A 16,301-nucleotide genomic window follows, 5' to 3' on the forward strand; every position below is an offset into this window, starting at 1 on the left:
TTTTCCACCTCTCCCCCCACCACTACACACACTCCAAATCAGCTCTAAGGGTGGGGAGCCTAGGAGAACCTCTAGAACAGCCCTGGGGTGGGGAATAGAGAGGAGATCCTTCCAACTGGCAAGTGGAAAGGCTTGCACTAATAGAATGAGTGCAATATTGAATTTCACCCATAGGACTGTCTCCAGTTAGGGTCCACTCAGAGTAGGCCTGCTGAAGTTAAAAGACCTAAGTTTGCAGTGCTTGTTATTTCCAGTGAGTCTACTCTGAGTAGGTCTAGCGTTGGATACAACCCACATATTTTGAAATTACTCTGCTTTTCCTGAAGGCCTACTGTTGTGCAGGCTATGCAAAGCTTTTCTCCTCTTCTGATCTGGCTTGATGATGGCAAAATAAAATAAAATATGAATGTCTTTGTTTCTTCCCTGTCCACTGAAAATCCGCATGGTGGAATTCACATGGACAACGAGCTGGTCCAGGGCCTGTGCCCAGAATGGCAGAACGCGATGGTGTGGGCATCATAATCTTGAGCAGACACGCTTGGTGCTTTGACATTTCACAAAATGCCTTTTCAGAGTTCTTGAGGATTTGGGCTCCTCCGATAGATTTCAGGCAGACGGATTCCATTCAGTGGCATAAAGCGGGGGATGTTATGTGTACAATGCCCCAGTGTTTTCTGGGAATAAAGCTGCCCTTTTTCCTGCCCTTCCCCTCCCCGTCCCACCCCCAACACCACAAAGGGGGCTTTGCTGAGATTGCATAATGTTGGGGGTGGCAGGAGCAAGGACTTGGGGAGGGGGAGCACTTCCTCAGAACACAGAAGGTGTTATTAAATTCAGATGGTTTCAAACAGCCAAGACAGGGCCAGGGAGGAGCAATGGGAAACTGAAACCCTCCCCCCTCCCTTGCTAATAGGCATTTCTTCCCTCTTGATTTTCCCATCTCACAACCAGATTAATTGACCTGAAAATCAACAACATACAGGTTGTGATGTTTCCATTAAAGCTCAGTTTAAAGGTTGGTGAATGTAGATGGTTCCCTGTGGAACCCTCTTGTACAGTCCCCTCTCTGTCGACTTGCTGAACTGTTCTGTAAGACTGGGGAGGCAGATTACGTTTCAATCATTAAATCTCATTGAATGGGTTGTTTGAGATCCTTCTAAGAGAAGAGACGGAGGGGGGGAAAGACATCCTTCCTTCCTCCCTCGCTTCCTCCCTTGGTATACTCAAGCAATAGGTGTGCATTTCTTAACATCACACCCGGTCCGTTTCCCCATCTTGCAGGTTTCATGACTGATTTATTGACTGTCCCCTATTCTTGCCGCACTGAAGTGTCTGTGAAGCAGAAAGAAAACAGTTGGCTTCCCCCGTCACCTGGCTCCTTGAACCTGAGAAAAGCCTCCTTTGGTCATTACTCACAGGCATACACACCAGCTCTCTCTTTACTAGGGCCAGCCCCTATTTTACGGAATTTGTCTTCTGTAAAGCCACATTCAGCATTCCAGTATACCTGAAGGAGCGTCTCCACCTCCATTGTTTTGCCCGGACACCGAGGTCCAGCACTGAGGGCCTTCTGGTGGTTCCCTCACTGCGAGAAGCCAAGTTACAGGGAACTAGGCAGAGGGCCTTCTCGGTAGTGGCACCGGCCCTGTGGAATACCCTCCCACCAGATGTCAAAGAGGAAAAAAACTACCAAACTTTTAGAAGACATCTAAAGGCAGCCCTGTTTAGGGAAGCTGTTAACGTTTAATAGGTTATTGTATTTTAGTTTTGTTGGAAGCCGCCCAGAGTGGCTGGGGAAACCCAGCCAGATGGGCGGGGTATAAATAATAAATTATTATTATTATTATTATTATTATTATTATTATTATTATTATTATCATCATCATCATCATCATCATGGGAGACACAGTGATGGGTGAGTGAGACACACTCTCCCATCTGGATTGCATGGAGGCTCGAAACGCACTCAACCTGCCTCATTCCAGATCAGACCAATTGTCCTTGCAGCCCTGTATTGACAACTCTTCCCGGGCATAGCTCTTCAGGTTCTCAGTGATAGGGATGTTGGAGAATTCTGACAAAAACTTCAAAGGAAGCAGAACTTGCTGCAGTTTGTGCACTTGTCAGTGGTCAGAAAGGGAAATCAGTCAAATAAATAAGATTGGCTCACAACTTTGTGGGTTTTTTAAGTCCACAAAATATACACTATTAATGTTTTTGAAAAACATTGGTTTGATGTTTCCCTTAAATTGGAATGAATGTAAGTTACGTAAGTCAGAGCTTTCCAAACTGTGTGTTGCGTCACCTTCGTGTGTCAGCTGCAGTGTGTTGGTGTGTTGCACAAATGCTCCCTGCATTCTTAAAAGGGGTTAGTTTAACCTCAGGTTTGCTACTAAAACGGAATTACTGTGTCATGAAATAATGCATGTCTAAAAAGTGTGTCACCAACATGAAAAGTCTGGAAAGCTCTGACATAAGTTGCGTGAATTGTTATGTAAGAGCTTTACCAAAAAAAATATGTGCGGTTTAGAAATGATTTCAAATTTTAAAAATCAATCAACTGATTGAGCAAGGTGAATAATGTAGTATTTGGTGGAAACTGAAGTGCAGCAGAATGGAAACAGTGCTGATGGTGATGGTCATACACTGGAAGGGAAATAGCTGCCTTCTTGCATTCCTAGCAAGTGATTTGTTATGCACAGGGATGTTATGCACAGGCAGTGAGACTGTGCTTTGTAGGTAGGTAGTATTGGAATCTTCATGCAATCTGAAATAAAGTAGCCATATTTTTATTTATTTTACCAATAAATAAATTTCAGTCTAGCTCCTCTGCACCACTCAGCACAGCTCAGAGCAATTTTAAAACCACAATATTGTATAAGGTAATATAAAGACATTTAAATGGCAATGGTAAAAAAATGCAACAATAGATGCACATTAAAATGACAGATATATGTGGGTAAAAATGCAACAATAAAATATGCAGTCATAAAAATACAGAAAAAGTACAGAAAAAAGTACAGAAAAAAGCAGTAAGAAACAATAAGAAAAAAGCAAGAGTACATGAAAATGCAAGCAGAAAAAAGAAAAGGAATTAAAAATAAATAAGAAAAAAGTTTGGCTTGGAAAGTGAATTCAGTTTGTTGTCTTAAGGGGGGGGGGGATGCCCCGACTTCTCCTTCTCCTCCTCTTCGACACCATAATCAGCTTCTTAACAGCAGGGTCTGTGTGTGTGTGGTTTGGGCACATTTAAATTGTTTACCTTTTCTTGGAAAAGCCTTCTAGAACCTTTCCAATATGAGAGCTATGAAAGAGGATGTTTTCATGAAGCTTTATTGACCAGAGGCAAAACCTCTTGCCTTGCTTGAAAGCTTTAATTATTGCACACACCCGGCCCATCTGTATCGAGTTGAACATCCTGCCAGAGGGGCGTTGAATCCAGCACTCGATCCCCCTTTAAAAAGTTTAATAACTTCCTTTTCTGCCTTGCATCAGCCAAGAGACATAAAATTGGGGGGTGGGGGTTGTGCAAAGACCCTGGGCTGGCCTGAGAGTGGGAAAAGAGATTTAAATATGCAGACTTCTGGAACTCAGTGGGAATGTATACATAGATGACTATTTAAGTTGCAATCTTATGCTCACCTGGAAATCAGTCCCACTGACCTCAATAAGATTTATTTTTTAGTATAATTATTATTTATTAGAAATTTTATATGCCAGCCTTCTTCCAAAGAGCACAGGGCGATTTGCAGCATAAAAATATAAAATGTAAAATACAGTGGTACCTCGGGTTAAGTACTTAATTCGTTCCGGAGGTCCATTCTTAACCTGAAACCGTTCTTAACCTGAAGCACCACTTTAGCTAATGGGGCCTCCTGCTGCTGCCGCGCCACCGGAGCACGATTTCTGTTCTTATCCTGAAGCAAAGTTCTTAACCTGAGGTACAGTGGTGCCCCGCAAGACGAACGCCTCGCAAGACGGAAAACCCGCTAGACGAAAGGGTTTTCCGTTTTGGAGGCGCTTCGCAAAACGAATTTCCCTATGGGCTTCCTTCGCAAGACGAAAGCCCATAGGGAAATCTCCGGGACAGCGGAGAGACCTCCTCCCGCCGCCAGGCTTCGGAGCAGCCTTCCGAAGCCTGGCGGGGGGGGGCGGAGAGGTTTTTTAAAAACCCCGGGACAGCGGGGGACTTCTCCGCTGTCCAGGGCGATTTTAAAATGCTGGCGGGCGGCAGCGAAGCCTTCGCTGCCGCCCGCCAGGCTGTCCTGGGGTTTTTTAAAATGCTGGGGGTGGGAAGAAAAGCCCCCCCCCCAGCCTTCAGAAGAGGTCGGGGGACAGACTGTCCCCGGACCTGGTCTGAAGTCGGTTTCCATAGGAACGCATTGATTGATTTTCAATGCATTCCTATGGGAAACTGTGCTTCGCAAGACGAAAAAATCGCAAGACGACAAAACTTGCGGAACGAATTAATTTCGTCTTGCGAGGCACCACTGTACTATTTCTGGGTTAGCAGACTCTGTAACCTGAAGCATATGTAACCTGAAATGTATGTAACCCAAGGTACCACTGTACATATAATAATAGCAACAGCAACTACCAATAACCCCCCTCCCACAAACACATTTTAAATGCCATAGATTCTTCAATCAGCTAAAGGCCTGGTGGAAGGGGAACATTTTCACCTGGCACTAAAGGTGTATAATGAAGGCACCTGAGAAACCTTCCTGGGAGAGCTTTCCACAAGTGGGGAGCCACCGCAAAAAAGGCCCATTCTCATGTTGCTGCCCTCTGGGCCCCTCACAAAGGGGGCAAAATAAGAAGGGCCTCAGCTGTTGCTCACAGGGTCTGGGCCGATTCATATGGGGGGAGGCAGTCTTTGAGGTATTGCAATCCTGAGGCGTTCTAGGCTTTATCGGCCCAAACCAGCACTTTGAATCGGGCTCAGAAACTAATTGGCAACCAATGTGGTCGGTCCAGGATTGATGTAATATGCTCAAACCATATTGTCCCGGTGAACAACCTGGTCACTGAATGGTTGTGCGTAAGAGCTTCAGGGATATTGGGCTGCACTTATGTAGCTTATTTCTTAAGTACACTCAAATAGTGTTGTACCCAAAATCTTATGTGATGTCAGGTGTGGGGAAGGTGAGGATGCTGCTAGCAAACGAACAGTTGGCAGCTGAAGTTGTCACCTGATGTCATAACAGCACTTGCCCAACAGTCAAAAATTGTCTGTGGCGGGTGTTCCAGTTCTTCCTATGGCCCTTGGGCTGAAAAGAGCTCCGTGCCCATGGACTAGCTGACCCCAAGGAGACTGTCAGCTGTATGGTTCTCTGACCTGGTTGTTGTTGTTGGAGTTAGGGCTTCTAGCAAAAAAAGGACAAGTAGATCCCACTATCTAGAAGCCTTTGCTATCTCTATGCTGAATTGGCTCTCCTCCCATGCTACCTTCACTCACTGAAATAGTCTTGTGCCGAAGAGGTTCTCATCATTCCTCCTTCCCTGACTCACATCGCCTCTGTTCTTGTTTGTTTTTAAACAGCTCTGGAAGATGTCGCTGCAAAGCTGGTTCAGATGGCCCCAAATGCACCCAGTGCCAGGAAGGCTACTCCCTGTTCAACGGGACCACCTGCGAACCTTGTCGGTGTAACAACCATTCTACGAGTTGCGATCGGTTGACAGGTGAAAAGCAGGGGGGGGGGGGTTCAGGTTTTCTGGTGACCCTGGGTAAGGTTGGTGGGGTTTTGTTGAGAATAACAAGACGGCATCACAATCCAGTTGTGTATCCTCCAGTATTTCAGAGAGGAAGAGAGGAGCACTCTTGTCTACTTGTAATACTCACATTTTCAGCACGGATGGGCTGTAGCTAAGGGGTAGAGCAGCTGCTTTGCCTGCAGATTATAGGTGCAGAAATATATGTGCCAGTATAAACCATGCCCCCACCATGCCCATCACTGCTTGCCCTCCCTCTTACTCCCTTCCTCTCCACCCCTTGCCTCTTCCTCCTCCACTTCCTGAGGCTGCAGGCATGGCCTTTCAGAGGTGTTTGGGCATGACCTTTTTACGATTGGCAAAGCACCTTCCAGGTCGTGTCAAAGCACCTCTGGGAGGTTGTGCCTGCAGCCTCGGGCAGCAGTGACAGGGAAGTAAGTGGCAAAGGTGCAGGGGTGAGGGAGCAAGCAGGTGGGCAGGCAAGTGACGGTGGTGAGATGGTGTAGAGGAAAAAGAGGTGGTGTACCTCCTTTAAAAGGGATGCGGGTGGTGCTGTGGGTTAAACCACAGAGCCTAGGGCTTGCCGATCAGAAGGTCGGCAGTTCGAATCCCTGTGATGGGGTGAGCTCCCATTGCTTGGTCCCTGCTCCTGCCAACCCAGCAGTTCGAAAGCATGTCAAAGTGCAAGTAGATAAATAGGTACCGCTCCAGCGGGAAGGTAAATGGCATTTCCGTGCGCTGCTCTGGTTCGCCAGAAGTGGCTTAGTCATGCTGGCCACATGACCCGGAAGCTGTACGCCAGCTCGCTCAGCCAATAAAGCGAGATGAGCGCCGCAACCCCAGAGTCGGCCACGACTGGACCTAATGGTCAGGGGTCCCTTTATCTTTACCTCCTTGAAAAAAGCACTGGGAATGTCCTCCATCTGAAACCCTGCAGAGCTGCTGCCACTCAGTTTAGACCTATGGTTCTTAACCTTTTTTTGGGGGGGGGGGGTAACGGACCCCCTTGAGAATCTGATGAAAGTTATGGATCCCCTTCCCAGAAAAATGTACATAAATATATGGGCACACAATTCTGCATACAATTTGTGCCTGGTTCATGGACCCCCTGAAACCCACCCATGGACTCCTGGTATAGATAGCTTGACCTAGATGCACCAATGGTCAATATGAAGCAGTTTCCTTTGTTCCTGTGCTCACTCCAAGGATCTCTGGTGATATTCTCCCAGCCTATGAGAACCAGTGTGGTGTTGTGGTTAGAGTGTTGGAGTGATGACCTGGGATGCCACGGTTCAATTTCACATTAAGCCATGAAACTCACTGGGTGGTGAACTTGGGCCAGTCACCATCTCTCGGTCTCACCTACATCACAGGGTTGTTGGGAGGATAAATTGGAAACAGACAGTAAATAAGCTAAACGTCTTGAAAGTTTAGGCATGCCAATAATGGTGTTTCAAAGACTGTTTCTCACTCAAAAGCAAAACTAAACCTCACACGTTATGTAGTGATCTGATCATTATGGGATTAAAGAACCTCTTATGAAGCACCTGAGCAAGACTACACCCTTAGACTCTCAATGCATTTCTGTTTCTGTCTAGGATAGTAGAGTACTAAACAGTCTGTTTTCTTAGTCTGCAATAAAGTGAGCCTGAGTTCTAGCTAAAGCCTGCTTATATCAATGCAAACAGGTAAAGGAAATATATTTTTTAAAATACCTTTTCAAAAAATATAAAATCTTAAAACCAGCAACACTCATGGCTGAACATCAAAACAATTTCACCCAACACTATGTTTTGGGATAGACTGCCTTACATAGCTGTCAACGTTTCCCTTTTTTAAAGGGAAATTCCCTTATTCCGAATAGGATTCTTTGCAAGAAAAGGGGAAAGTTGATAGCTATGCTGCCTTATGGCACCATCTGATTTCTTTTGTATGTATGCTCAGTGCTAATATAAATCAAGAACTTTAGAGATGTGGGTTGTCTGCCCTCTTGTGGCAGCTGTTGAGACACCATGGAGGCCCTTTTCGTTATTAGAAATAAGTGACAGTCAAAGGCTCAAAGCGGACATGTCTGCCTTCCTGCATGCTAGTCTGAAACCCCACACCGATGCAAAGCTTCCCTGTGTTGACAAGGATTTTTGGGGGAGGAAAGCAGAACTTGGGTGCCCCTTGTCATAAAGCTGATTCCCAGTGGGAGGAACATCCTTACACAACAGAAACCCCATAAGGGTATTATGGTCTGAAATACAATAGTAGATGGGACATAGTAAAGCACAATTTTCAGTGGAGAACGGCCGTAGCTCAGTGGCAGAACATCTGCTTTGCCTGCAGAAGGTCCGTGGTTCAAGCCCTGGCATTTCCAAGCAAGGCCAGGAAATAAAACTGTCTTGAGACCCTGGAGATCTGCAGATAGTATCGATCTGGGATGGGGAACCCGAGGCCTAGGGGCTGTATGTGGTCTTCCAGGCCTCTCTGGACTCCCCCAGTCCACACCCCTCCCACCAGGTCACACTGCTCACTGGCCCTGCTTTTGCCTCCTTGAGGGCTCTGGTCTGCCTCTGATGTGCCCTTGAATTCTGACTACGCCTCTTGCTTATCAGGGTGGAGAGGGCTGTGTGAGTGTTCATGTGGAAGCTACCCTACAGTACAAAGGCAATATTTACATGCGTCTCTTCACTTACTACTGGCCTGCTCTCCACCCCGAAGGCTGCCCAGAAGGGAATGTGCATTTCATTACCTGACCTGGAGATGCAGGAGATTGAACCTGGTACCTTTTGCTTGCAAGCCATGAGTTCCACCATTGAGCTGCGACTCTGTTTCAATACAAGGTATCTCCAGCATCTGCTCCAATAGTGATTTAAATTCTCTGGGTACTGCCAACAGTAAATAGAGCCAGAGCCAATGGAGACAGCTCTACATTTGTCTTCTTTCCTGGTGAGTTCTACAGGAGGCAACACTGAGACTAAGGAGGAGATAAAGCTCCCGGGCAGGGATACCCCCTGAGCTGTTAGTGGGACAGTTCCCTATTGGTCCTAATGGACCAGCCTCCGTTGCTTTCAGCCGTCAAGATAGTTGACGGCCACTCTCAAGTCTCTCTGTTTATTTTCCTTTTCAGTGGGCTAAGCATACCCAGCTCTCAACTGTTCCTCATTAAACTCAAGCCTGTTCTGCTTGAAGTAGAGCCACTGAAATTAATGAACCTACACGAGCGGTGTCCATGAATTGCAATGAATTTATGCTCAGTAGGACTAATATTGGCTACAACCCCTGGTTTCCAGACCCCTTGCCATCCTGGTGACCTTGCTCTAGACCAGGCTTCCTCGGCCCTCCGGATGTTTTAAGACTACAGTTCCCATCATCCCTGACCACTGGTCCTGCTAGCTAGGGATCATGGGAGTTGTAGGCCAAAAACATCTGGAGGGCCGAGGTTGGGGAAGCCTGCTCTAGACGCAATCCAGATTCTGTAGTCCACACAGCCCAAAGCTAGGGCGGGTTGGCGGGATCATAGAACTGGCTACCTGCCTTTCTTCAAGATACCTTTTGTACTCTTTTATCTGCTGGACCTTGAATCTTCCCCCACTAAAAGCCCCAACACAACTCCACCAAAAGCCTCACATGGTCTTGGCAACAGTGCTGGTGAGCAACTGGCTAAAGACTGGCTCATCCTCATGATTGGGTACACTGTTTCTTATGTACCCAAAATGTCACCATCTGTGTACAAGAGGGGGAAGTAGCAGTAGGTTTAGGGGAAACCTACGGTTTGGAGCAGCAAAAAATCCAGGATGGGGGGAACCTACATGGGAGAACATCCCTCCCCAAAATCCCAGCCCAATGAAAGCTGAGAATTCTGTCTTTTCAGGGGTGTGGAATGGAATAGGGTATCCGGAACAGGAGTGTGCCTTGCTGCAACATTTTGTACTTGTATTTTTGTGGTTCCCAGCAAGGTACTGTGTCATTTTGAGTTCCCGCCCACTGCTTCGGACAGCTGTTGTCTTTGTCTTTATTTCTGCATTAATCTTGTTTTCTAGGCACTTGCTTGGACTGTCAAGGGAACACAGAAGGCGCTTCCTGCGAGAAATGCAAGGGGCAGTACTACCGAAGTGGTTCGCGACACCATGAGTGTCTTCTTTGTCCTTGCTCCCCTGTAGTGTCCTCTGGCAGCTGTCATATAAGTAAGATGGTTTTCTAAAATTGTGGAATTTCACTATGGTACATCAACATAAGGACACCAGATGTGCCCTGCTGGATCAGGCCAGTGGACCAACTAGTCCAAAATCCTGTCTCCACAGTGGTGAACCAGATGTCTGAACCTTGAAAGTATGACAGCTTGTGTTTCCCAGCAACAGGTATTCAGATACATGCTACCAGTGTGTAGCATAGGTGGTAAGCGCCTGGGGCCACACAGAAGGGGGCTGGGAGGGAAGGAAACAGATGGAGTACGCATGCACATTCAACTGCCTAGCAGCTCCTGACTCACCTAGGAGATTGCAGCCTCAGAGGTAAGAAAGGAGGAGTCATTCCATTTTCTGGAGAGGTCACTTCCTGGTTCGCATGGGGAAGCACACAGTTCTATTGAGGCAGCATCAGGTGTTGAAATTTTGCACCCCGTAACAACTTTGCACCCGGGGAAACTGCCCTTGTGTCCCCCTGCTACGCCACAGCATTCTGCTGCCAGCAGTGGAGGCAGAACATAGCTATTGTGGCTAATAGCCATTAGAAGCATGGAACTATTAATTCACAGGTGGAGTGCTCTTGAAACTGGAGGCTCTGTGGAACTACCCAGGGAGAAAGTGTCAGCCCTGCATGCATTTTGTCAAGGCACTTTCGAAAGCCAATTCTTCCAGCCCCCTTCAGAAATATCTGTTGTTCAGAGGCAATGGTGATACCCAGGAGAATTCTGCTAGGGTTCACTAACATGCCATAGCAAGCTAGGCTGTAGGTGAACGCATCTCACCTTGCTAGGCGTAGATGTGACCTGTGCAGTTAAAACAGTTATGGGATTGCAGAGCTGCAGTGGTCACATGGGGCATGATAGAGGTAGACTTATCATTCCCACATTTACAAACACCTTTCCACCAAGGATCTCAAGGTGACCTGCATGCATCTCTTTCCATCCTGCCCCCATTTTGTCTTCACAACAGCCCTGTGAGGTATGTTAGGCCGAAGGAGAGTAAGTGGTCAAAGGTCAGCACACAGGGCCAAGTGGGGATTTGAAGTCCCTGGTCCTAGTCCAGTCCCTGGCCATTTGACTTCTTCTAACTTCTGCATAATGCGAAGAAGATCAGCTGTGGATTGAAAGCTGGCTTAAACAACCCATCAAGAGCAGGGTGAGAAAACAGGAAATGGAAGCAGGTGACAGCTACAGTGTGGTTGCAACTTGGTGCTTACCAAAGGGATCAATTCCTCATGCTGAAGAAGAGAAGCAAGCTTTGGAGGTTTGTATGATGAGGTGCTGTGGCAGACATCTGAGTAAGAAAGGCTGAGGCTGGCTAACTATGGCTGCCGTTCCCTTTTTGGTTGCACTGTTTCCTGAACAGCTGCCTTGACGGGTACCTGTGGCTCCCTCCTCTGAGTACAGTAGCTGGCTCAGCTGCTCAGGGAGTAAAGATCTGGAGCCAAGCTTCAGAGTCCCCCAGTTCCAAAGCTTTCACACTACCAGTTGCTGGGAATCACAAGAGTTGCACTCAAGTTCTGGTTGTTGGCTTCCCGTGTATGTTTGGTCACTGAAAACAGGATATTGGATTAGTTCCAAAGTGTTGACATTGCCACACTAAATGGCCGAGTTCTTGCAGATACAGTTATGTTAGGAGGCCCACTGAAATAAAAGTGGACCCCTCCTCAAAACCAAGGTAAAAATAATCCTCAACCACCACCACCACAACAACAAAAACTGAATTGGTGGGTTGAATGCATAAGAAGACAAAACAGGACTAGGCTTGTGTTCTTAGGGTGGCCATGTTGCAAGTTCCATCAGTGGAAGTCACTAGTGTTCTTTCTCCTGTAGAGCCCGGTCACCGCACACCAACCTGTGACCAGTGCCGCTCTGGCTACAGCGGTGCTCACTGCAACCAGTGTGACATTGGCTACTACAGCTCTGACAGCCTCTGTATCAAATGCCAGTGCAATGGGAATGTCGACCCAGCGCGGTCACCCAGAGTCTGCAGGCTGGACACAGGGGAATGCCTTGGCTGCCTTTACCACACGGCAGGATTTCACTGTGAAAAGTGCCAGGAAGGTTACGCCAAACGTTCGGAAGGCGCGAATTGCACCAGGAAAGGTAAAACTTGTTTTTTCCACTTGATGTTAGCTTAAAGACCCTCTCCAATTCTCAGGGCTTTTGGCTGCAACTAGCGGTGGAGGAAGAAGTCAGTTTTGTATGTGCAGCAATTAGAAACTCCTTAATTTGCACTTCTTGAACCAATACATGAACCAAAGCAACTAACTTTCAAAATTAGCACTTATCTGAATGTTGTATTGCAGTTCTCCAAACAGTATGTGTAAAGATGCACATTTTAGGGAGAATTGCACCTAAAATATGTATGTAGGAGTGAAAGTAATATACAGAAATGCACTATGTTAGGGAAGATGGCTTGAAAAAAATGTGTGTAGCATTCAAAAATATATAAAATATGAGTTTCTTAGGAGAGATTCACATTAAAATGCTGACAAATATTCATGATGGGTTTTTTTTGGGGGGGGGGGTTGAGCAGGAACTCAGGAGAACTGAGTTCCCTTACCTTTTAAAAATATTAGATAGATAGATAGATAGATAGATAGATAGATAGATAGATAGATAGCCTGGGAGTGCTGGAATGGATATATACCCAATACAACTCCCACCATTCCTAGCTAACAAGTGGTCAGGGATGATGGGTGTTGTAGGCCCAAAACATCTGGAGTACTGAGTTTGCCTATGCCTGGTCTATGATCTTTGAGGAAACTTGGAGAACAGGTGAGGTCCCTACAGACTGGAGGCAAGCAAATGTTGTCCCCATCTTCAGAAAGGGGGAAAAGGAAGACTCAGGTAACTACCAACCAGTGAGCTTGACTTCAATACCAGGGAAGGTCCTGGAACAGATAATTCAACAGTCGGTCTGTGAGCACTTAGAAAAGGATGCTGTGATTATGAAGACCCAACATGGGTTTCACAAAAATAAGTCATGCCAGACGAACCTCCCATCTTTTTCTTCTTTTTTTTTTTTTGCTGGAATTACAAACTTGATGGATCAGAGGAATGCTGTGGATACAGTGTATCTTGATTTCAGTAAGGCTTTTGACAAAGTCCCCCATGATATTCTCATGAGGAAGCTGGTAAAATGTGGATTGGACGAGGTAACTGTTAGGTGTATTTGTAGCTGGTTGACTGAACCCACTCATTAATGGTTCCTCGTCATCCTGGAAAAAAGTAACAGAAGAGATTCCGCAGGGTTCTGTCCTGGGCCCATTGTTGTTCAACGTCTTTATAAATGACTTGGATGAAGGAATTGAGGGGATGCTCATCAAATTTGCAGATGACACCAAACTGGGAGGCGTAGCTAATGCCACAGAAGACAGAATCAGAATTCAAAATCACCGTAACAGATTGGAGAACTGGGCGCAAGCTAACAAAATGAATTTCAATAGGGACAAATGTAAGGTTCTGCACTTAGGCAGGAAGAACCAGATGTACAAATATAGGATGTGGGGCACCTGGCTTACTAGCAGTACATGTGAAAGGATCTAGGGGTCTTTGTGGAACACAAGCTTAACATAAGTCAACAGTGTGATGCCCCAGCAAAAAAGAGCTAATGCTATTCTAGGCTGCATCAACAGAAGTCTAGTGTCCAGATCAAGGGAAGTAATAGTCCCACTCTATTCTGCCTTGGTCAGACCACACCTTGAATACTGTGTCCAGTTCTGGGCGCCACAATTTAAGAAGGATGTTGACAAGCTGGAAGGTGTGCAGAGGAGGGCAACCAAGATGATCAAGGGTCTGGAAACCAAGCCTTATGAGGAACAGTTATGGAATTGGGTATGTTTAGCCTGGTAAAGAGAATATATGATACCATCTTTAAATACTTGAAGGCCTATCACATGGTAGATAGAGCAAGCTTGTTTTCTCCAGCTCAGGACGGCAGGTCCCAAACCAATTGTTTCAATTTTCAAGAAAGGAGACTAAACACCAGGAAGAACTTTTTGATGGGAGGAGCAGTTCAACAGTGGAATGGTTTCCTTCAGAAAGTGGTGGACTCTCCTTCCTTGGAGGTTTCTAAGCAGAGGTTGGAGGGCCATCTGCCATGGATGCTTTAGCTGAGGTTCCTGCTTTGCAGGGGGTTGGACTAGATGACCTTTGGGGTACCTTTCAACTCTATGATTCTATGTTCTTACATTTAGCCACTACCCGGGTTGGGGCGTAGGGTGGCAGCACTGTGACTGGGCCCACAATAAACTAACTAACTAACTTTGTGGTGAGTTCACCTACCTTTCCCCCAGAAAAAATACAGTGATGATATTCTTACAAACAAACAATCAAACACATCAGAAATGTGAACTGAATTTAAGAGCTAAAATTTAAACTGGTGTGGGTGCCCTTGGAAATCCAAGCCTTATGTAGATTAGAATGCTTTTTTGAAGTTTGTAGGTTTCCATTGTCACTCGATCTCTTGAGGTTTATTTCATTTCAGAATCTATTTCATTAGCAAAACATGAAAGTGATGTACCAAAAAATTATGACAAATCCCAGAAACTTGAGAACACACACTTTTAAAAAGGGTTATTATTAAATGTCAACTTGTATGCTGCTTTTCAAAACCAATATTCTTCCCAAAGTAGCTCTAAACTGAAAGGTTATAAATTGGGTGGCAGGTGTGGGAGGGATATATTTTACTAGAATTTGTGATAGTGAAATAAGTTTTGATAAGGTTTGATAAGTTTTATTAAATTAAAAGATGGGAAACCATCCTGTATTTGTTTTGTCCTTTCTGAATTGGTAAGTATTTATTAATTACTGGAAAATGGGCCGGGAAATGCTGTTGACCTGCTGTGATGTGGGTTAATGGATGTGTTTGATGCTTAATAATAAGAATAAGAATACACTCACTTTGCCATATTTGCCTTTTTAAAAAAATTCTCTAGAATATGTTCCTGGTCCTGAAGGCAGAGGGTTGACTCCTCCAACTATAAACATCAGTGTATCAACATCATACTCATCCACCAACAGCACGTTACCCCAGCCTCCGATGGTACAGACAGTTTCCCCCATCAGTTCCTCTGACAATAGTACTTCTACTTTAGCTGATGTATCATGGACCCAGTTCAATATCATCATCCTTACTGTCATTATTATCCTCGTGGTTCTGCTGATGGGATTTGTGGGTGCTGTCTACACATACCGCGAATATCAGAACAGGAAGCTGAATGCCCCCTTTTGGACCATTGAACTCAAGGAGGACAACATCAGTTTCAGCAGCTACCATGATAGCATCCCCAATGCTGATGTCTCAGGCCTGTTGGAGGACGATGGTAACGAGGTGGCACCCAATGGCCAGCTGGCGTTGGCTACTCCCATGCATAACTACAAGGCTTAATGAAACCAGGGTTGAGAGTTTACTTCGAAATCTTGTAAGTGGAGCAAACCAGTGCAGTGCCTGTTGGGAGGGACACCAGTCAATGACACCAGCGTTCCGGGCAAGAGGACTAGATAACTTTCCCAGCATTGGCCATGGCCAGGCTTTGGGGTCCACACACACACACAGTGTTGGACACTGGAGATAATAAAGGAGTTTCAGGTAAATTTACAGATTGTATTTAATTCATTGTTTCCCATCAAAATCCATCCTTGCCACTATGGATATAAACTTGTATTTTAAAAAACGGAGTTGCTTTGAAATATATTTTTGTATGAAATGATGAAGGCATATACCAAGACGTCATCTCATCGCCAATCAAAAGCTATGTTGAAACACTGGACGCCTGATTTTAAAACTCTTGTTTTGAAATGTAGCCATTGTCATATAAATTATGGGAAATGGCTTTTATGGTTTGGAGAGCCGGTGGGGGGGGGGGGGCTGGGGGTGGATTCCCAGAACTTTGTTTTGTGCTCTTAAAAGAGTTTTGCTTTTTCTTCTTCTTCTTTTAAAAAAAGAAAAGTCACTGGTGAAAAGATGCGCTGATAGAAACCAAGAACTCTGAAAGTTGGCATTTATGCTTTGACCTTAGAAGTACGAAAAAGAAATGAGTGAGGGTATTGTACTTTTTCTGCAACCTTCCTTCAAATGTGATGATGATGCTATTTAAAATGCAAGAATCTGTTTATTTTCTTAGCTTTGTTGAACTCTGATTCTCCCAAGGGATGCTAGTGAGGACGTTGCACAAGCATTGTTCCCCGAGTCTCCAATCTGGTGTGGAAACGGCCTGTATACAGAATGTAACAAAGCTTCCTCTGCAATGTATTTGTAAACTATTTGTACAAAAATGACATATTTTATCACTTAGATTTTATCTGTACAGCCCCTCACAGCATTGTAAAAACAAAAACAAACAAACACAGAACTCAAAGCAACAACAAATAAGCAAGTATTGTATTAAAGTGCTGTAAATTTCAATGGCAA

General features: G+C 45.4%; 1 protein-coding gene across 1 annotated transcript in view; it reads left to right on the plus strand.

The window, feature by feature from the left end:
• Nucleotides 1–16,301, plus strand: part of MEGF9 (multiple EGF like domains 9) — an 82,582-nt gene extending 66,281 nt beyond the window's left edge. Inside the window, exons 3-6 of the mRNA XM_077922752.1 lie at nucleotides 5,543–5,682; nucleotides 9,741–9,884; nucleotides 11,717–11,989; nucleotides 14,827–16,301. Coding sequence (XP_077778878.1) covers nucleotides 5,543–5,682; nucleotides 9,741–9,884; nucleotides 11,717–11,989; nucleotides 14,827–15,278 — 1,009 coding nt within the window. The 3' untranslated portion in view covers nucleotides 15,279–16,301. The remainder of the gene's footprint in view (nucleotides 1–5,542; nucleotides 5,683–9,740; nucleotides 9,885–11,716; nucleotides 11,990–14,826) is intronic.

The sequence above is a fragment of the Podarcis muralis genome, chromosome Z (assembly GCF_964188315.1).
Source record: "Podarcis muralis chromosome Z, rPodMur119.hap1.1, whole genome shotgun sequence".
Classification (NCBI taxonomy): domain Eukaryota; kingdom Metazoa; phylum Chordata; class Lepidosauria; order Squamata; family Lacertidae; genus Podarcis; species Podarcis muralis.